This window comes from Mustela nivalis (genome assembly GCF_964662115.1).
Source record: "Mustela nivalis genome assembly, chromosome: 11".
Lineage (NCBI taxonomy): Eukaryota > Metazoa > Chordata > Mammalia > Carnivora > Mustelidae > Mustela > Mustela nivalis.
Genome location: NC_139030.1, coordinates 95,671,425 through 95,690,326, shown reverse-complemented (window position 1 = coordinate 95,690,326; position 18,902 = coordinate 95,671,425). Strand labels below are relative to the sequence as shown.

Here is an 18,902-nt window from a genome sequence, read left to right as displayed (position 1 = left end):
CTTCCTCCTCTCTCTCTCTCTCTCTCTCTCTCTGCCTGCCTCTCTGCCTACCTTTGATCTGTGTCTGTCAAATAAATAAATAAAAATCTTTTTAAAATAAATAAATAAATAAAATCAATAAAACTGAAAAGAGAAAGAGAAAATCAATAGAGGAAAATCAGTGTAACAAAAGCCTGTTTTTTGTTTGTTTCTTAAAGTACAATTGATAAACTTTGAAGGTAAAAGAGAAAAAAATCAGGTAGTTTAGAATTATGGAGGATGCTGAAAACGAGAGAATAAGAATCATTTAGAGGCAAAGAACTAGTTCAGTGAATGGAGGAGGATGTTGGGACACATTATGTGAAAGAACTTTTTCTAAAAATATGCCTATCACATCAATTGCAGAATTTATAAGCCATCTGTTTGCATGAATGCTTAAAATCATAAAATCCTATTTCTGTACTGGAAGAAACATCAGTGGTCAATTTAATCTTCACACCATGTTGTCAGACCGATCCGCTGGGAGAATCCTTTCATTTTCTTCTTCTTTTTTAATATATATCTAAAAATTTTTGAGAAGCTTTAAGTAGTATTCTCCAAGCTAAGGATTTCTTTAAAATTTTTATTTAAAGTTCATTTGTATTCTGTATTCCACTCCAAAATATAATAATGTTTTTTTAAATATGAAAATGTTTGCCACCCCTCTGACCCATTAATCAGAATTGGTGCTTTAGAATGACATGGCGGGTTTATTCCCTGATTTTGCATACTCCTTAATACAAATCTAACGGTCCTAGTTGGAGACATCTTGATTAGTCCTTTTAAAAAAAATAAATAAATAAAAATTAAATTAAATTAAAAAAACAAAAAACAAACAGATAAAGAAATAGTTCTTCCCTGGTACCTGTTGGAAACTATAGAACTAGTTAGTTTCAAAGCCAGGCTCTGAACCTAAGATTTCTGATCCTCAGTTTAGAAGTCCTGCTATTCTATCATACTATATTAAATTTGTATCCACGTTGTTTATTTTAAACTGGGAGCGTCACTGTGCAAGACAGTACTTGAACTTTATTTGGTGTTCCTCCAAAAAGGTATTGTATACCCATAATGAGCTTGGCATTTGCTAGTTGGAATTCCTCTTTGGAGAGAGTCTCAATATAAGTATATTGAAAGGATCAAAGGTGTTAACATTAAAGAAATAAGTTAATTATCTTAATCCAGTGTTCCTTTTTTTTTTTGCTTTTTGCTTTTGAGAAACCCAGGCTTTAGCAACACTATAGTATACTAACTTCGCTAGAGCAAAAGTAGAAGATACTAACCTATGGGATCATATTAGTTTAACTTTTTAGAAACTAGCATATAGATAGATACTGGATTCATATGAACACTTGTGAACTCTAAATTCTCAAATGATGGGGGAGAAAGCAAGGAAAACAAGATAACAGCCCTGGATAGAAGGAGATTTGTCAGTGTGTACATACATCCCACAGACTCTCCATATTGTTAGATTTCACCACGTACGGAACATCCAGATTGACCTCAGAATCATTCCCACCTGCGGTCTTTTACATCACTCACGGCCTTATCGCACTTCTTGGCTTGTTGTCTTCACTGTGCATGAGAATGTTTGGCCATTTTTAAGTCCTTCCTCCCCCCAAATTTTCACCAGTGGTACAGTGATGCAGTGGATCATATATCGTCCATATGTCATGGATAATAGAACATTAGGTGCAGCTTTTTTTTATTCCAAAAGTCAGCTTGCTCCTTTTTTCTGACTGAGAAGGCTGTATGGGGATGAAGACATTAATGAAGGTACTAGAGTTATCTAGAAATAATTACAGCAGACACATAAATAGCATTTACAAAATGCCAGCCACTATTTCATACACTTTTTATATATTAATTCCTTTAATCCTCATAAAATGTTTGAGGAAGTTAGTGTTTTCGCTATTTTACAGTCAGGAAACTAAGGTCATGTAATTGCCTTAATTTGCTTATGGTCATATAATTAATTGGTAAGAGGTAACCATTTAAACCTAAGAACCTGACACTGAAGTTACTACTCTTAAGTGCTATGCTGTGTTGCCACTATTGTAAATGAGTGATTGAAGTTGCTGCTTTTTTCTATTTTTTAAAGACTTAGAACCTTTTTCTTTATGTCCACTCTTATGTCCACTCAGGAATAAGGACCTACATTATGCCAGGCCCTTGGCTAGTGACTAAGGATATAATATGCGATCCTTATTCCATAGAGCTAAAAAATTTACCAGTTTGGACTTCCTGGCTCACTAAAAATAATTTTTTATTCTTAATCTGCTAGATTTTTAAAAATAGTTTAATAGTTTTTAATTGTGGTATAAAACTTAAAATTTATCATCTTAACCAGTTTTAAATATACAGTTCAGTAGTGTGAAGTATATTCATACTGTTGTGCAATAGATCTCCATAACTTTTTTTTACCTAGTGAAACTGAAACTCTATTAAAAACAAATTCCCTCATTTTCCTCTTCTGTGAGTCCTTGGCAATCACCATTCTCCTTTCTGTTCTTATGAGTTTGACTACTTTGGATACTTCATATAAGTGAAATCATACAGTTGTCTTTTTGTGGCAGGCTTATTTTGCTTATTAGCATTTTGTTCTCAAGGTTCATCCATGTTGTAGCATTTGGTGGGATTCCCTTCTTTTTTAAGGCTGAATAATATTCCGTTGTATATATACACCACATTTTTAAAGTGTGTCTATGTGTTGATGAATACTTGGGTTACTTCCCCATCTTGGCTATTGTGGATAATGCTATTATGAATATAGGCATGCCCATATCTCTTGAATATCCTGTTCTGTGTTGTTTGGATATATATCTAAAAGTTAGATTGCTGGATTATAGAGTAATTCTATTTTTAATTTTTTAAGGAATTGCTATAGTGTTTTCTGTAGTGGCTGGGCCATTTTACAACCCACAGACAATGCACAGGGTTCACATTTCTTCACGTCCTGGTCAACACTTATTTTCTCTCTGGGTTTGGAGGGGAAATTGTTTTTTGTTTTATTTTGTGTAAATATAGTAGCCATCCTAAAGGGTGTGAAGTGATACATTGGCGTAGCTTTGATTTGCATTTCTCTAATAATTAGATTGATGTTGAGCATCTTTTTATATGCTTGTTAGCTGTTTGTACATCTTCAGAGAGATGTCTATTCAGGTCCTTTCTCATTCTTTAATCAAGTTATTTTGTTAAGTTGTAAAAGTTCTTTGTATGTCCTAGATATTAAGTCCCTATTAGATAGATGATTTGCAAGTATTTTCTCCCATTTCATGGGTTGCCTTTTCACCCTATTGATTGTGTGCCCTTTAATGCACAGAAGTTTTTAAGTTTGATGTCGCCCCATTTTTTTATTTTTGTTTATGTTGTCTGCTTTTGGTGGCATAGCAAGAAATCCCTGCCAACCCAATGTCTTGAAGCTTTTCCCCTGGGGCGCCTGGGTGGCTCAGTGGGCTAAAACCTCTCCCTTCAGCTCAGGTCATGATTCCAGGGTCCTGGGATTGAGCCCCACGTCAGGCTCTCTGCTCAGCGGGGAGCCTGCTTCCTCCTCTCTCTGCCTGCTTGTAATCTCTATCAAATAAATAAATAAAATCTTAAAAAAAAAAAAAAAAAGCTTTTCCCCTGTTTTCTTCTTAAGTTTTATAGTTTTAGGTCTTATATTTAGTTCTTTAATCTATTTTCAATTAGTTTTTGCATATGGTATAAGGTAAGGATCCAACTTCATTCTTTCTGTATGTGGGTATACAGTTTTCTCAGCGTCACTTGTGGAAGAGACCCATGTTAGGCTTTTTTTTAATACTCTGAAATGATGAGTTTATGAGATTTTTGTATTTGACTTAGGATGTTTATCACACTGACATTTAGCCTTAATATTTTCTTAGTTATTGATAGAACTTCAAGTTTTATAGGCGTGATACAGAACATATCAACTAACAGTGATACAACTTTTAAATTTTAAGTGATCATTCAGCCCTTTGTGTTGTTCATGGGATTTTCACATTTGGATTTTTTTTTTTAATTTCTTTTTTTTCAGTGTTCCAAAATTCATTGTTTTTGCACCACACCCCGTGTTCCATGTACTACATGACCTCCATAATACCCACCACCCTCTTCCCCTCCAAACTCCAAAACCCTCAGTTTGTTTCTCAGAGTCCACAGTCTCTCATGGTTTGTCTCCCCCACCGATTTCCCCAACTCACGTCTCCTCTCCATCTCCTAGTGTCCTCCGTGTCATACTTATATGGTATGTTTAATTAAAATTTTATATGAGGCCATCTCCAAATCATTCTGTATCGTTTTTTCAAATGCTTAGTCTTTAATATATTAAAATATGTTTTGCTTTGAACTAAATATTTAAAAGTACTCTAACCCAAAATAAATGATACATAAACAAATGTTGCATAATTTCTCCTGTCCTTTTTTGCTCATAGGGAAGCAGCACGAGAGTGTCGTAGAAAGAAGAAAGAATATGTGAAATGTTTAGAAAACAGAGTGGCAGTGCTTGAAAACCAAAATAAGACACTCATTGAGGAGCTAAAAGCACTTAAGGACCTTTACTGCCACAAATCAGATTAATTTGGGATTTAAATTTCACCTGTTAATGGTGGAAAAGGACTGGCTTGGCCACAACCAGAAAGACGAAATAAACATTTTATTTTCTAAACATTTCTTTTTTTCTATTCGCAAAACTGCCTGAAAGCAACTACAGAATTTCATTCATTTGTGCTTTTGCATTAAACTGTGAATGTTCCAACACCTGCCTCCACTTCTCCCCTCAAGAAATTTTCAGCACCAGGAATCATGAAGAGACTTGTGCTTTTCATCCCCCTCCCTCTTCAAGGAGTAATAATTTGTTTACTTGTAAATTGATGGGAGAAATGAGGAAAAGAAAATCTTTTTTAAAATGATTTCAAGGTTTGTGCTGAGCTCCTTGATTGCCTTAGGGACAGAATTACCCCAGCCTCTTGAGCTGAAGTAATGTGTGGGCCTCATGCATAAAGTAAGTAAGGTGCAATGAAGAAGTGTTGATTGCCAAATTGACATGTTTTCACATTTTCATTGTGAATTATGTAAAATTGTTAAGAGATACACCCTCTAAAAAAGAATTTTAGTATGGTGTTGAAGAAATTAAGAATGAATTCGGAGTGCTTTCTATGTACATTCTCTTCTTCAATACTGAAAACTTGTCCTTGATTCTTAAAAACGTTCTGTATTAACTACAGCTTTTCCATAGGGCAGTTGTTGCTTCTTAATTCAGTTCTGTATGTGTTCAGCATTTTTGAATACATTAAAAGAAGTAACCAACTGAATGAAAAAGCACGGTATTTGAATTTTAAATTGAAGTAAAAGTACAAAGCTTGTTTTAGTTAGTACCAAATTCTAATTAGTAAAAAGATGCTCATTAGTAAACCAACCCCTTGAGTTATATAACCAGGTTTTTAAATAAATGTTTTTGTCATCGCCTTCAAAAAATATTTATGTCACTCATTTACTTAAAGATACTTCTAATTAAGCTGTTCCCATTTGCACTTACGGTATACCACCAACAGGAAAGCCTTCAAGATGTTAAATAAAACAAAATGATTATATTTGTTTATAAAATGTTATGTGTTGTAGAAAAACACTGATTTGAAATCTTTTCCATATTAACATACTTTAACAGAGTATCTCTAGTGAATTTTTTAATAAAAAGTTGTATAGTCATAAAAAGTACAGGATTAGATGTACACAAGGAAAGTTATTTTCTTCAGAGATATTTGAATGACTGCTGTACTACAATATTTGGGTTGTCATTCTTACAAAACATATTTTTGGTTTGTTTTCTCCTAAAAAGGACAGTTTTGCTTTAGCTTTCCAATATGCTATATAGCCTTTGTCGTTCTACAAAGGAGCTACCTGTTTGAACCCCTGACTATAACAGTCTGTATTTATATGTATCATACATTGTTTCCAGTACTGCTTCTAATTATTAATTACTCACTCACTAAGCTTGATAAATCTAAAAGTTACCCTTTAAGAGAAAAATAGGACTAAGGTGGATTTTAAAAATTGGAGACTGACATAATGTTAGATATAATTTTTCATTTAAGAAGGTTATTCCTTTTAAAAGAAGAGTATAGAAAATTGATGTTTTATATTTAGTCTTGAGGGTTTTTTTTTAAACATTAAGTTTATTAATATGTTAACAAAATATGCATTTGGGTGTTATCAGGTCCATTTTGAAAAATAAGGCTTTTAATTAATACTTGTATATGGTATATTTTTGTTTGTAACAAACCATTGTCTTTTTTCAAGGATGAACAGAGTTTATGAAGGAGCATCATTCTAAGAATTGAGTGATGTAGTCTTATATTTGGACAATTCACCAGATTCTCAAGAAGGCTTTCAAACGACTGTAAAGTTTGATGTTTATCCTGCTGAGCTAATGGGGAAAGTTGTAGCATAAAAATTATTTGTATATCAGCATAGATCTGTCATTTTCCAAAACTTCAACAGAAACTAAGCAAAATCACAAATCTGTTCACAAACTAGAATTCTTAATGAGTCGAAATGTTTTGAATGTCATAAACTTTATAAATGAAAATTGCCTAGGCTTTAGCAAATTGTTATTCTCTAAACCCTTTTCCAAAAGTTGAGGCATTCTGTTTAATTAGAAATTTGGTGGTCCTCTTAGTTCCTGATAAATCGAGGCAGTCACACCCGAATGAGCTGGTTGAATTTATAAGTTTTTATAAATACCAGGTCCGTTGTACCTTGAGGATGATTGCACTGGTTTGAAGTCAGTTACTTCATGGTGAGGTAAGAAATGTATTCTATTGCTAAATCTGTTTTAGACCCTTAAAGAGACTTGAAGATATTTCAGTTTATACAGATAAGCATCTTTTATGCAACTTTTTTTTTAACAAGAATTGGGAAAAAGGTGTTTGTTTTTAAGCATGCAACGTTGAAAATCTTTATTAAGAAAATGACATAATAAAAAAAAAAAATCTTGTAGCCAAGAACATATATGGGCCACATTACCAGTAATGTTTTTTCATATTGGCCAAAAGGGAATGAAAACATCATAGGAATCTGTACATATGCTACTGATTTGCCTAGAAAATAGCAAGTTTGATATCGCTTACTTTGCAAATATAGGGCCATGTGGCACTTTTATCTATAGGACAGATTAACTCTAATAAAAATGAAGTGGGAGGGGTTTATTTTTGATATATTACTCTCATGAGTTTTCAAGCTTTGATAGTGTTTAACTGAAAAGTGGTTTAGAAAGGGCTAGATCCAATGTGTTCACATTATTAAAAAATTGATATCAGATATAATTTTAATTTCATTCTTTTCAAACTCAAGTACCATATTGGCAACCATCATATTGTCATTGGTGCTCTGTTCATTTAGATACTATTGGGGGGGAATGGCATTTGTATAATATATGTGTAAATATATATAAATACATACAGTATATAATCTGAAGCTCTGAGAGCTCTTAAGTCAGGAATGCTGAGTATTATAGTATATTGAGGTCAGATGAAATTTTACATTTTTGTGTGTTCTATTGCATCCCTTTTGGTAGTTTCTTGGACTGCATTACTTCAGCACTCATGATTGATTTTTGTCTTCTAATTTTCTTCCAAGTTTTTCCTTTTTTTTTATTGTTAGTTTTCTTTGGCTAGATACTTTTACATATGTTACTAGTCACTTGAAAACTCCCCCACCCCTCCCCCAAGTATTTGATTTTTTTGCTTTGTTTCTGGCAGCTATAACAGTGGTAACAACATTTTGAAGATAGCTTCTAAAAGGTACCACTGATTTTTCAAAACTCATCCTGGGGGAGGAATTTTAGTGTTTTCATTTGAGCAGGGATTTTGTCAGAAAATGTGTTTTTGATGGTAGGTCAGCGGCAGCGCTAGTGTCTGAAAGCACACACCAGTGGGGCAGGCTGTGTGATCAGAGGTCATCTGGCTGAAGTTTCTCTCGGTCTCTCAGGCCTCATCCCTACTGTCATTTTGACCATGTGGGGTGACATGTGGAATCATACAAAGGCTTAGGAAGAAACAACAAGTTTGTTTAAACCAGGATGCTTTTACTTGAAGTGACTTCAATCTAGATTTCTTCTTTACATTTTTAAAATGTACATAATTTTGTCATCTGCTACAGTCAGCTACTAGCATAAATTGGTCTCTTTATTTTGAAGATCAAAAAGGCTGCTTCATTTTGCAGGATTAAATAAGACAAATATGGTAAAGTTAATTAAAGTGGGTTTTAAGAACAGTAGTTACACACCTTTTCAGGTATTTCAGGAGGCTGTATTTTGTTGCCTTTGTGACTCTGAAAACTTTTGGTATATTGTTTCCCATTGACCTAATACAAAACTTGTATATTTATTTGGATTATATTTACATTGTATTCTTTGTAAATGTTTGGTGTAACTTGCACTTTTAAAAATGACCCAGTTGGGTAATAGCAACTTGAGAAGTTCCCTCATCAATTAATTGTCAACTGACTTATGTCTTTCTCCTCTTTTCAAATCATGTGACTTTTTAAATGGAAACTTTTCATTAAAATATTTTAGCACCTAAAGGCTAGTCTTTTAAATAGCTATAAAGGAAAAATAAGAGGAAATTAGATTTGCCTGGCCCAGTTAGTTAAAAGATGATTTGGGATCTAATGTTACGCTTTTTCATCATGGATAAAGATAGAAGGAAAAGCAACTCGAATGAATAGATGTTAATTTCCAACATTGATGTTGTCTGTAGGATGCCAAGGTATCCATGAATTTGTCCAGAACAGTAAAATATTTTTCAAGGTAATTACTATCATGATGGAGACCACGTGTAATCATTTGACAAAGGTTTTTTCACTTTAAATTGGCTTTTTTAACATCAAAGAAATGCTGCCTAAATTTGACTGATGTCAGGTGAGACAGGAGAAAGTGCTGTGTGCTTTAGCAAGCCTGTAGGTGAAGAGTTGGGGGATATGTTTGCTCACTCAATCATACAAAGCACAACTAGAACTTTTGTTGGATGGTTTGCATACATCTTGAATACTTTTAATATTGATATGTTGACTTTTTTAAGTTGACTGCACAGTCACTGTATGTACTGGGAACTGGTTTCCTTGACTTTCTCGAATTGATGGCTAGGAGAGGCACTAATCCCTGAGGGGTTGAACATATCATGAAGCTGACTGAGTCAGTATGGAAGAATTTCAAATAAATCAAACAGGGTGCTGAAGTTCCATCTGTCTCATATGCTTCTGATAAGTTCTTACTGATTAGTGAATGTAGCTTAAGCCTTTGTATGTGTCCTCAGGGGGCAGACAAACTTTGAGAGGGACCAGATAATGTTTGAATGGAGGGATTATATTTCAGGTGTTTTAGCTTGAAATTTATTTTTTAAAAAAATAAAAATAGAAAAAAAAAAAATAGAACAAAGCCTGTGAAGCAAGATGATATTATAAACAGGCAGAGTTGTTTAGCACAGAGGGAAGATATTGACCTGTCTGCATTCTGGTACTGTGGGTGCAGGTCCTAGCTGGGCATAACATGACACGTTTTTAATTATTCTCACCAGCAAGTAAAAGAAAAATGAACAATCTGTGGGAAATGTCTTTGAAAAGGGTCAAAGAGTAGGAAATTTAGATTTACCTACTTTACACAGGCATTATATGATACTTGCCTACACAAGTATGGCATTTCCAAGCTTCTGTCTGAGGAGCATCTCAGAAATGTGAGAGTAAATCTAAGGTAGTTTAAAAATTGGTAGGGAAGGAAGAAAATCCCTGCAGGTAATAATCTTACGTTAGTTGGCCAAGTGAAATGATCTATCATTGTGTTTGGGAGGTTTTATTTTCTTATGTTTTTAAAATTGAATTGGTAAATGCTTTATAGACGTATTTTTATCCAGGTGCCACTCCAATTTGTGTATGTAATAAAATTATTTATATTAAAAGTGGGAAATAATTTGTCAACCTTGTTCTGTGAGTATGGATTTATTAGGGGTGGCAAAGAAGAGTGCTAGTTAGCAGTTTTCCATGGAGAGTGTCTCTAGCTGATGTGTCCACATGTCACTTGTCATCCCCACCCACAGAAGGAATGATTTCTAACCTAGATGTATCACTTGAAACTTTTTAGAAACAAAATAATCAGGGAAGTTTCTAGAGAGAAAGATGCTTTTTGTTTTTGTTTTAATTTTTCCTTGAGGACTGGGGTAAAGAATACCTCCCCCACAAAACTATCAGCACAAAACAGGGTATTGATTTTTAACTCTGATGTTGCTATTGGAGTTGAATACTAAATAAATAACTATAATGAGGGAAATACATTTCTAATAAAATTCCCTACATTCTAGAAACATCCCTGTTTTAATTTTTTTACCTAAATCTTTTGTGCTCTGTGTAAAGAGAGAAAATGTACTGAGTTATAATGCATTTTATTAACACTATGTACATATTAGCTGCTTTGTGTTCAGAATGGTAGCAATTGCTTTGTATATTAAAGTGATCCTTGTGAATTTGTGAAATATTGTCATAAAGTGCTTTTTTCTTACTGTAATCTTTGTGGTATCAACTGTCATAATGCCCTTTTTACACACATTTATGTGCAGTCACATAAACATGCTTTTAAAAACTCTGTAAGTCTCTTTTTTGGGGATGGGATCTCTATTTTCTCTTTTGTCAGTAGTGTTGAGTTATAGTTTCTTGAACTTAGGTTTATTACTTTTGTTAAATGAGCAAATTTATGTTAGAATATTTCACAGGCTTGTTGCACAGCAACAAAACTAATGTGAGCAACAAGAACATATCTTCAGTTATTTACTTTTACTGTATTCGTCATTTTTAGCACAAGGTTTTTTTGTTCAGTAAGATTGAACAGGTGCCTATTTGAAGATTTGGAGATATTACCACCCTATTGAGAAAACCGGTGGGAGACAAACAAGGAGCTGTCTCCAGTGTCATAAAATACGTGTTTGCATTGGAAGAACAATAAGAATAGAAAACTTCTCAGGTCCCTTTGTAATTCTAAAGTTCTGTGATCATATAAAATGGAAGGAAATGGGAGAGGGTGTGGTTAATCTGCTCTTTGCTTAAAGCATAATAAAAGATTCTCCTATTGATTCAATTTCTGAAAATAAGCAGTTGCATTTATTCTAAACTTTTTTTTAAAAAAATTACCATGACGTGTTTATGAAGCTTGTTATATAAATCTTATTGTTTTTCTACAGAGCATGACTGTGTAAGTTATTCTGCAGACATTTTTAAGAGTAAAAAGGTGATACTAATTAATAGGGACAAAAGGGGTAAAGCAGGATTGTGCTGAGTAAATCAGGACCTATGGTCATCCTCCTTGTAACCCGTGTTGTTCAGGTGCTTGGGCCTCCAATAAAACCATACGGTACCTTAGAGTACCCATCTTCTCTTTGCCCATACCTTTGTTGTTTCTTTCTTATTTCAGAAATACTTGAAGACACACTTCTGGGCAATAAGAAGTCCCTGCCCTCAAGAAGCTGAGACAAAAAAAAAAAAAAAAAAAAAAAGCTGAGACAGCCAAAGAAACCTTTCTAAAACATTTATACAATTTCAACTCTGTGCTACAAACTCCGATTTGTCATCTCTACTCAGATTGCAAAACTGAGGTCCAAAGCAGAACTTCTAATTTCTCCTCTAAATCTGTTCATTGTTCAGCTGGTTTCTTCCATCTTATAAAAGATGCCACTGTTCCACTCAACTGCTTAAGGCAAAAGCCCAGAATTGCCTTAATCAGCATTAGCCTTCCACTCTCCACATCTTTCTTAGGCACACTGACCAAATTTGGGGCTTAGAATTCTCCTGAAGGCGTAACAAGTGAAGAGGAGAGAGGAGAGGTATTTCTAGGCACTTGAATGCTACTTTTGTTTTTAATTGAGCTGCAATTCACGTAACAAAATTGACCATTTTTTTTTTAAGTTAACAGTTCAGTGGTATTTAGTGCCTTCGCAATGTGCTACCGCCCCCTGTATATCCAGTTCCAACACATCGCTGCCAAAAGCCTGTCCCTATTAAAGAGTTACTCCATTTTCCTCTTCCTCCAGGCCCTGGCATCCACCAATCTGCTGTTTCTATAGTTACCTGTTCTGAATATTTCATGTAAATAGAACCATATGTGACCTTTTGTGTCTGGCTTCTTTCACTTAGCATGTTTTTGAATTTCCTCCACACTAGTTCTTACCATTACTTCATTCCTCTTTATGGCTGAGTAATAATCCATTATGTGAGCCACAGTTTATCCAGTCATCTGTTGATGGACACTGGGTATTTCCATTTTTTGGCTCTTGTGTATAGTGCTGCTATTAACATTCATGTGCAAGTATTTGAGTCCCGTTTTCAGTTCTGTTGGAGAGCTACCTAGGAGTGGAATTGCTGGGCCATATGGCAACTCTGGGTTTACTTTCTGAGAAACTGCCAGATTTCTCCTGAGTTGCCGCACCACTTCACACTCCTCCGAGAGATGTATGAGGGTCCCAATTTCTCCATGCCCTGGCCAACAATTGTTCTTTTGTTTTTGTTTGAATTGTGCCTATCCTTATGGGTGTGAAGAGGTATCTCGTGATTTTGATTTGCACTCTTTAATGATGTGGAGAATCATTTCATGGGTCTGTTGGTTATTTGTAAATCTTACTTGGAGAAATGTCCCAGTCTTCTGCTCATTTTTTAATGGTGTTTTTTGTTGTTGAGTTTTAGGAGTTCCTTACATATTTTTGGATACTAGACTCTTACAGGTAATGTGATTTGCAGTTATTTCTCCCATTAAGTTTCCTTTTCACTTTCTTGATAATCTCATTTTTTTCACTTCACATTTGGAAAAAACTACACAGGGGGAAGCAGTACAAAGCAGTTTCTTGCGTATCCTTTTAGTGACAATCTGTGCGTGCACATGCAAATGCAATGTCTATTCTCTCCTCCTCTCCCTTTTACATAAATGGTACTTTTTCACTGAATGTGTCTTGTCAGTTCTATTTCAGTATATGTACATCTGCCTCAGTCTTGCTAACTAGTGTGCACTGTCCTACTGTATAGATACCTCAGTTTATTTAGTAAGGACCCTCTTGTGCACACTTAAGTTGTGACTTTTGACTGTTACAGATACACACAAGTTAGTAAAAATACAAGCTAGTTTATCTTTAGGATAGATACAAAGAAGTGGAAATTGTCATTTATTAAATATGGTTTTATTCATATTTGGAGGTTGCTTCCTAAGCATTAAGAATCTGCTAAATTAATAAAAAAATGGTTAGTATTTTTTAATGTCATACTTTATATATAGTGTATGTAATTTTCTTTTCTTTTTTTTAGGAGTTAAGAATAGCAGAACCAGCCTTAACACAAGGCTCTGTAGTAGGTAGGCCTTCTTTTCATGCCTCTTTCACAGGGTTTTCCCTTCTAATCTTCCTCATAAGCAGTTGTTCTTAGCTAGGAAAGAGTTTCTCATTGTCCCGGCTTTTCTAGTGTTAAATTTTAACACTTTGCTGGTTGTGGAAAGAAAAGCATAACATGACTTAGGAGTGGAAAGAAACTTCTGAGCTAGCAAATCCTGTTTTTAAAGTGACAAAGAACTGAGAAGAAATCTGCCCTGATTTCATGCAGTGCTTGTCTGTCCAGAGAAACAAAGCCTCTTGTTTCCCAGAACAAGGTTCTCCGTGCTCTAACCGTGTCTTGCCTCATTCTTGTTAAAGACCTTCAAAATGCCACTACGTCTGCCTAGGTAGTGGTTCTGGGGTAGCAGCAGAACTCTGACCACATCTCTGATGTTAAAATAAATCACATGACTTTCACCAACTACGATGTCAGGCCCTATGTCTAGGGCCTCTTACCAATATGTGTACATTTAAAAAGTGATTTTTTAATTAAAATTTTGTTCTCTTGATTTAAAAATTGATAAATCCTCCTATCAACCACCACAAACTAAAAGCATAGAGAGTAAATGGATTTGATATTAGAGGTCAATCTTTTTCTATAAGTTGATAGTAACTTTTTGAGAGTAGGCTTTATTTTTTGATCTCTCATTATCCCTACACCTTGGGCAAGGGAAAGTAAAGCACAGAAATTTAGCAATAAGGTAACTCGTCTGTAAAGGAATCTGTTGGGGTTTTTTTTGTATCTGTATTTTTCATGAGTAAACATTTATTTACCCCTTTGAAAACACCTGCCCTTTATGAAGAAGGCACCATGTTAACACTTGAAAGAGGTATTGTCTTCTAGGAGCATAAGTTGTATTTGGTAAGATGAAACATTCCAGACACTGTTGTTATTCTGCCCTGAGTTTTCAATTTAATGTTCAGTTAATTTAGATAAAGTATTTTGATTAGAATTCTGATCCTTCTGTATGAAGGAATAAATATTCCACTAGAAACTAACCAAAGATGGTACCAGGGCTTCGGATACATCTATCATGAACTAAAGCATGATACCATCAAGAAGTAATCCACTTAGAAGATGACAGCATACTTTATAGTAGCTAAGAACCTAATGTCATATATACATATATTTTAACATAGCATCTTGGCACCAGTATTTGGCTTTAGTTCTGGGAAAAGTCACTGATAGCCGCTGGATAACTGTCTAAGAGTTCTAAGAAACTGAGCAATGTGAGAATCAAGGCTTAGTGTATAGTAAGTTTGGACTGGATTTCTATCCTTGAGAGTAAAACAAGCACACTTAGAATGCACACTTTGGGGATCAATTAAATCCCTGAACATAAGAGAAACATGTCACAACTTTACTGACATTTATGGTGGGCACTGGCATGCTATCCAGGGATAGCCTCTCTCCCCGGCCCCTCACCCCCATGAAGCAGTCTGGAAATGTTGGCTGATGGCCCTGAGCGGAGATCCTCTTCAGTTATTTTCTTTCCCTTAAAGTCAGGCCCCTCAGGTCATACGACTAATCTCCTCCACTGGGATATAAAGTCCCACCCCCTTGCCTTAATAGGCCCAAGTGCAGGGCCATTCTCGCTCTCAGCTCTCCGTTCTCAGAGGACTTTCGTAACTGCGTCCCAACCCAACTTCCCCTCCTTCCCAGGCTTGATACTTTTTACCTCCTCAGAGATGTCGATCTGGAAGCAGTCCCATTTAAACTTTGCACCCTAACCTCCACCTCTATTTCCCCAGGGAACTTAGCCTGCGACAACATTTGAAACCCAAAGCCAAAAAAAAAACTGAAACCACCCAACTATTCCAGATGAATTTTTCTTGCCTTTTATTTTCTTCTATTAAAACAACAACAAAAAACTACCTTCAGCCTTTTCTGATTCTTATTATGAACATGTAAAACCACCAATTTATGCTTGCTTCACCTCACGGGTAGCACATCCAGGCATCCCGAAGCTCCCCATCCCCACCCCATCCCACCTGTCTCCATCTATACCAACAATTACTTCAATATCTGTCCTCCAAAGCCAAGGATATTAAAGGAGCTGAATTCAATTAAAATACTTCTAAAAGGTGGGCACCTGGGTGGCTCAGTGGGTTAAAGCCTCTGCCTTCGGCTCAGGTCATGATCCCAGCATCCTGGGCTCGAGGCCCGCATGCGGTTCCCTACTCCGTGGGGAGCCTGCTTCTCCCTTTCCCACTCCCCTTGCTTGTGTTCCCTCTCTCACTGTGTCGCTGTCAAATAAAATCTTAAAAAAAAAAAAAAATAACATACCTGAACAGGACTGGTCTTTCATTACAGCGTTGATGATACTGCACAGCTCCTCCTTCACTTGTTTTCAAAGACCTTCCATGTTCATGGCACACTACTGGTATTTTACGGATTTGCTAAGTTATGGATATTTCTCTTTCATGTGCACATATAAGAACTGTGTTGAACCAGTACATCACAGAACGCTCAGAACTTTTAATTCGTAATTAATCTTTATTAAAGTAAAACCTCTAAAATATATGCAGAAAATAACGTATTGGGTATTTTCACATCCAAGATAGTCATTGAAAGGTTAAGAGGAAAGAAGTCTTGTTTCTAATGTTTTACAAAGGAAATCTATCTCTAGTACCAAATACCATACTGAGATTATAATATTCTTATCTAAATTTGCTGAAGCTGTTAATCTTGTACCTTGTTAAAAAAAAAAAATGTGTGTGACTTCATTCATAAGGTCTGTCAAAGGTAATCATAAAACAACGAAGCAATCATTTACCCCAAAGACCAGTCCTCTCTAAATGGAAAGTATCTTTTTCATTCAACACTATGGCTCTGAGATCCTGGCTACTGGGAGGCAGCCGGGGAAGAGGCCCAGAACAGTCCTGGTTCTCTAGAGGACCCCGCCCCAGTCTTTCAGGGAATCCAGTATAGAAGGAGCTTCTCCTCAGGGAGCTAACCTCCCATGAAGGGGTGAGATTTAAAACCGATTTCATTGTCACCCTATGCATTACAAAGAGGAGGGGAAAGCCTAAGCAAGAAACACAAGAACAACATTTGAAAAAGGGGAGTGCTAAGGGAAAACCTACAGCTTTTGAGGATGATAGCCTGTGCACAGCGCATGGAGGACCAAGATTTTAGTTTTCAAAAAGCAGCTAAAATTTTATTTGTATTTAATCCTTTGTTTATATACCTAAATCAGAAATTCAGCCAGGGACGCCTGGGTGGCTCAGTTGGTTGGACAACTGCCTTCAGCTCAGGTCATGATCTCGGAGTCCCGGGATCGAGTCCCGCATCGGGCTCCCAGCTCCATGGAGAATCTGCTTCTCTCTCTGCCCTTCTCCTCACTCATGCTCTCTCTCACTGTCTCTCTCTCAAATAAATAAATAAAATCTTAAAAAAAAAAAAAAAGAAAGAAAAAGAAATTAAGCCAAAAAGCATGAAATGAGAACCTCTAAGAACTCATATCCTACTCTCAAATAACCAAAACTACTTAGCCCTAAATGGGGCAGACAAAAAGTTCTCCAGAGCATTAACAGCTCAGGGGATATACATTAAGCCTCTTGCTTTATATTCACAAAATTAGAAAACTGGGCTAAACATACATCTCAAATGTGTGTCAAATAATTTGCATGGGTTAACCTCCCAAAACAAGCTTGCTGCTTTAAAGACACGCTTATACCAACCCTTCCTTACATCATCAGGGAAATTGTGAATCAAGAGGGAACAGCATGGGACACAAATATCTCATATATTCCTTTAATGGTAGTTGAATTTTTCAGAGTCAAATAGGACTGAAATGTCACAGCAATGGGACAAAATGCTGCTTTGTTTAACCATGTGCTTTTTGGCCCTTGAGAACCTTTGGTTGGACTTTTCGTTCAGTAATCCATTCCATTAAATACGGTTCAATTCCCAGTCAAAGACCTTCACTGGCACTCAATAACAACATTCTTATAGATTAAAGCCAACTATAAGTCCTCCCTCTGGTTTCTCTTCTGTGCTCTGTATATATGTACATCTTTTTCAGAATCATAGTGAACCTTACTCACAGTAAATTGCCTCTCCAGCATCGCTAAGAAGTTGTTGTCCCGTTCATAGCGAATTCGGCAAGCTAAAAGAATCACGGAGCGCTTGCTACTGAGATGTTCCAAAGTCTGAAGAAGATCTGCAAAAGTTTCTTCTAAATATATGATATCGGCTCCAAGTATCAGGTCAAATTCTCCAGGTGAATAACTCCCCAAATTTTGTCCCCAGGTCAGCTCCTTAACAACAGCATTGGGTTGGATATGGGGAGGTAAGTTGGCTTGAACATTTGACTTAAGAAATTCTAATGCTACTTTTCGGTCCGTGATAGTCACATGAGCACCTAGAATGTGGGACAGAAAGACAGTCATGTGCACATCAATACAACTAATAGCTTGGCCGGTGGGGGAGGGGGGGATCAAGTTAAACAGCAGAGTGAGTGTCTCCAGTATTCCACCGCAAGCCAGAAGATCATGGCCTTCAGGGATGGCTGCAGAAGAGCAGAACAACGACCAGTAGCTCCTTCCACACACTCTACTGGCAAAGGTGAATCTTTGATTTGTCTCTCTGACACACCTTCTGCAGACAGAGCTGGCCCACCCTGCACAGGTGTCTACCACTACTTTCATTCATTCATTAGGTCATGATCTTCAAGTCAACAGACCTGAGGGTAAAATGGAATCCACAGAAGAAAAATTTAGGAGCAAATGACTATGAAGATGACAAGATACCAAAAACAGGGAAAGGCTACTTTCTGGAGTCTAAGCTTTAAAAGAAATCAAGGGAGAGATTAACTGGCTATTATGAAATCCCAGTCCACATCTCCTGCTGTTAGGAAGCAGCATTATGTATTTTATGTATTTATGTATATATAAATTATATATTATATCATTATATATTTATATCCTTTTAATTATGTATCAATTAAAATTATATATCAATTTAAATTATATACTTATATCATTTCTGAAAAATGGTATACTTAGAGGAGTATATACAAATACTAGATTGTATCAAAGCACTATAGGTTAAAATGTGAGATCATGTTTCCTAAATGCTAAGTTTCTACGTGTGGTGTATACAGTTAATAAGGCAGTATTCTGTTCATGTTTCTTGTGAGTTATTTACCATGAACCAGTACGGCTGGGAGAAAACTGAGCTGGCAGTTCACTCTCACGGTGAAACAAGCACGTAAGGTCAGCCCTGAAACAGATCATCTGCGCTGCAGTAACAATACAGTGTGCGTAATCCTGTTCAGTTTGGGCCTAGTGAATTCTGAACACTGTAACACTAGGCTTCTTCTTTCACGAGATGAACTCTCCTCTGCACTCTTCTGTAGTTGGAATTGTCATGGGTAATTCCCCATGAGGCTCCAGACCAGCTACAGTAAACACCATTTCAGTGGCAGCTTGGACTGGTGTTTATCTTGGCCTGTGATGTTAGGACAGCGTGTAATTCAATCTGACATTTAC

At 36.0% G+C, this 18,902-nt stretch overlaps 3 protein-coding genes across 36 annotated transcripts in view; 1 reads left to right on the top strand and 2 right to left on the bottom strand.

Moving 5' to 3' along the window:
- Positions 1–10,645, top strand: part of CREB1 (cAMP responsive element binding protein 1) — a 62,923-nt gene extending 52,278 nt beyond the window's left edge. For 8 of the 16 annotated variants that reach the window (XR_014300434.1, XR_014300435.1, XR_014300436.1 and 5 more), the window contains 2 exons: positions 4,449–5,017; positions 6,313–10,645. Coding sequence is in view for 8 of the 16 variants with exons in the window: in XM_082690055.1 (XP_082546181.1) it covers positions 4,449–4,593 (145 nt within the window). In the remaining 8 variants the exon portion in view is untranslated. Of the gene's footprint in view, positions 1–4,448 lie in introns of all 16 variants that reach the window. The other 8 variants (XM_082690055.1, XM_082690054.1, XM_082690049.1 and 5 more) reach the window with 1 other exon arrangement.
- The window catches only part of PLEKHM3 (pleckstrin homology domain containing M3), a 1,279,556-nt gene that overhangs the window by 895,543 nt on the left and 365,111 nt on the right, over positions 1–18,902 (bottom strand). The gene's annotated exons all lie outside the window — the stretch shown is intronic.
- Positions 1–18,902, bottom strand: part of METTL21A (methyltransferase 21A, HSPA lysine) — a 59,019-nt gene that overhangs the window by 33,949 nt on the left and 6,168 nt on the right. For 9 of the 19 annotated variants that reach the window (XM_082690045.1, XM_082690040.1, XM_082690043.1 and 6 more), the window contains one exon: positions 17,457–17,773. The exons of 3 other annotated variants lie outside the window; for them this stretch is intronic. In XM_082690045.1, coding sequence (XP_082546171.1) covers positions 17,457–17,773 — 317 coding nt within the window. Of the gene's footprint in view, positions 1–11,442; positions 11,520–15,883; positions 16,798–17,149; positions 18,095–18,902 lie in introns of those variants that run through there. 7 more of the 19 variants (XM_082690033.1, XM_082690031.1, XM_082690032.1 and 4 more) reach the window with 4 other exon arrangements.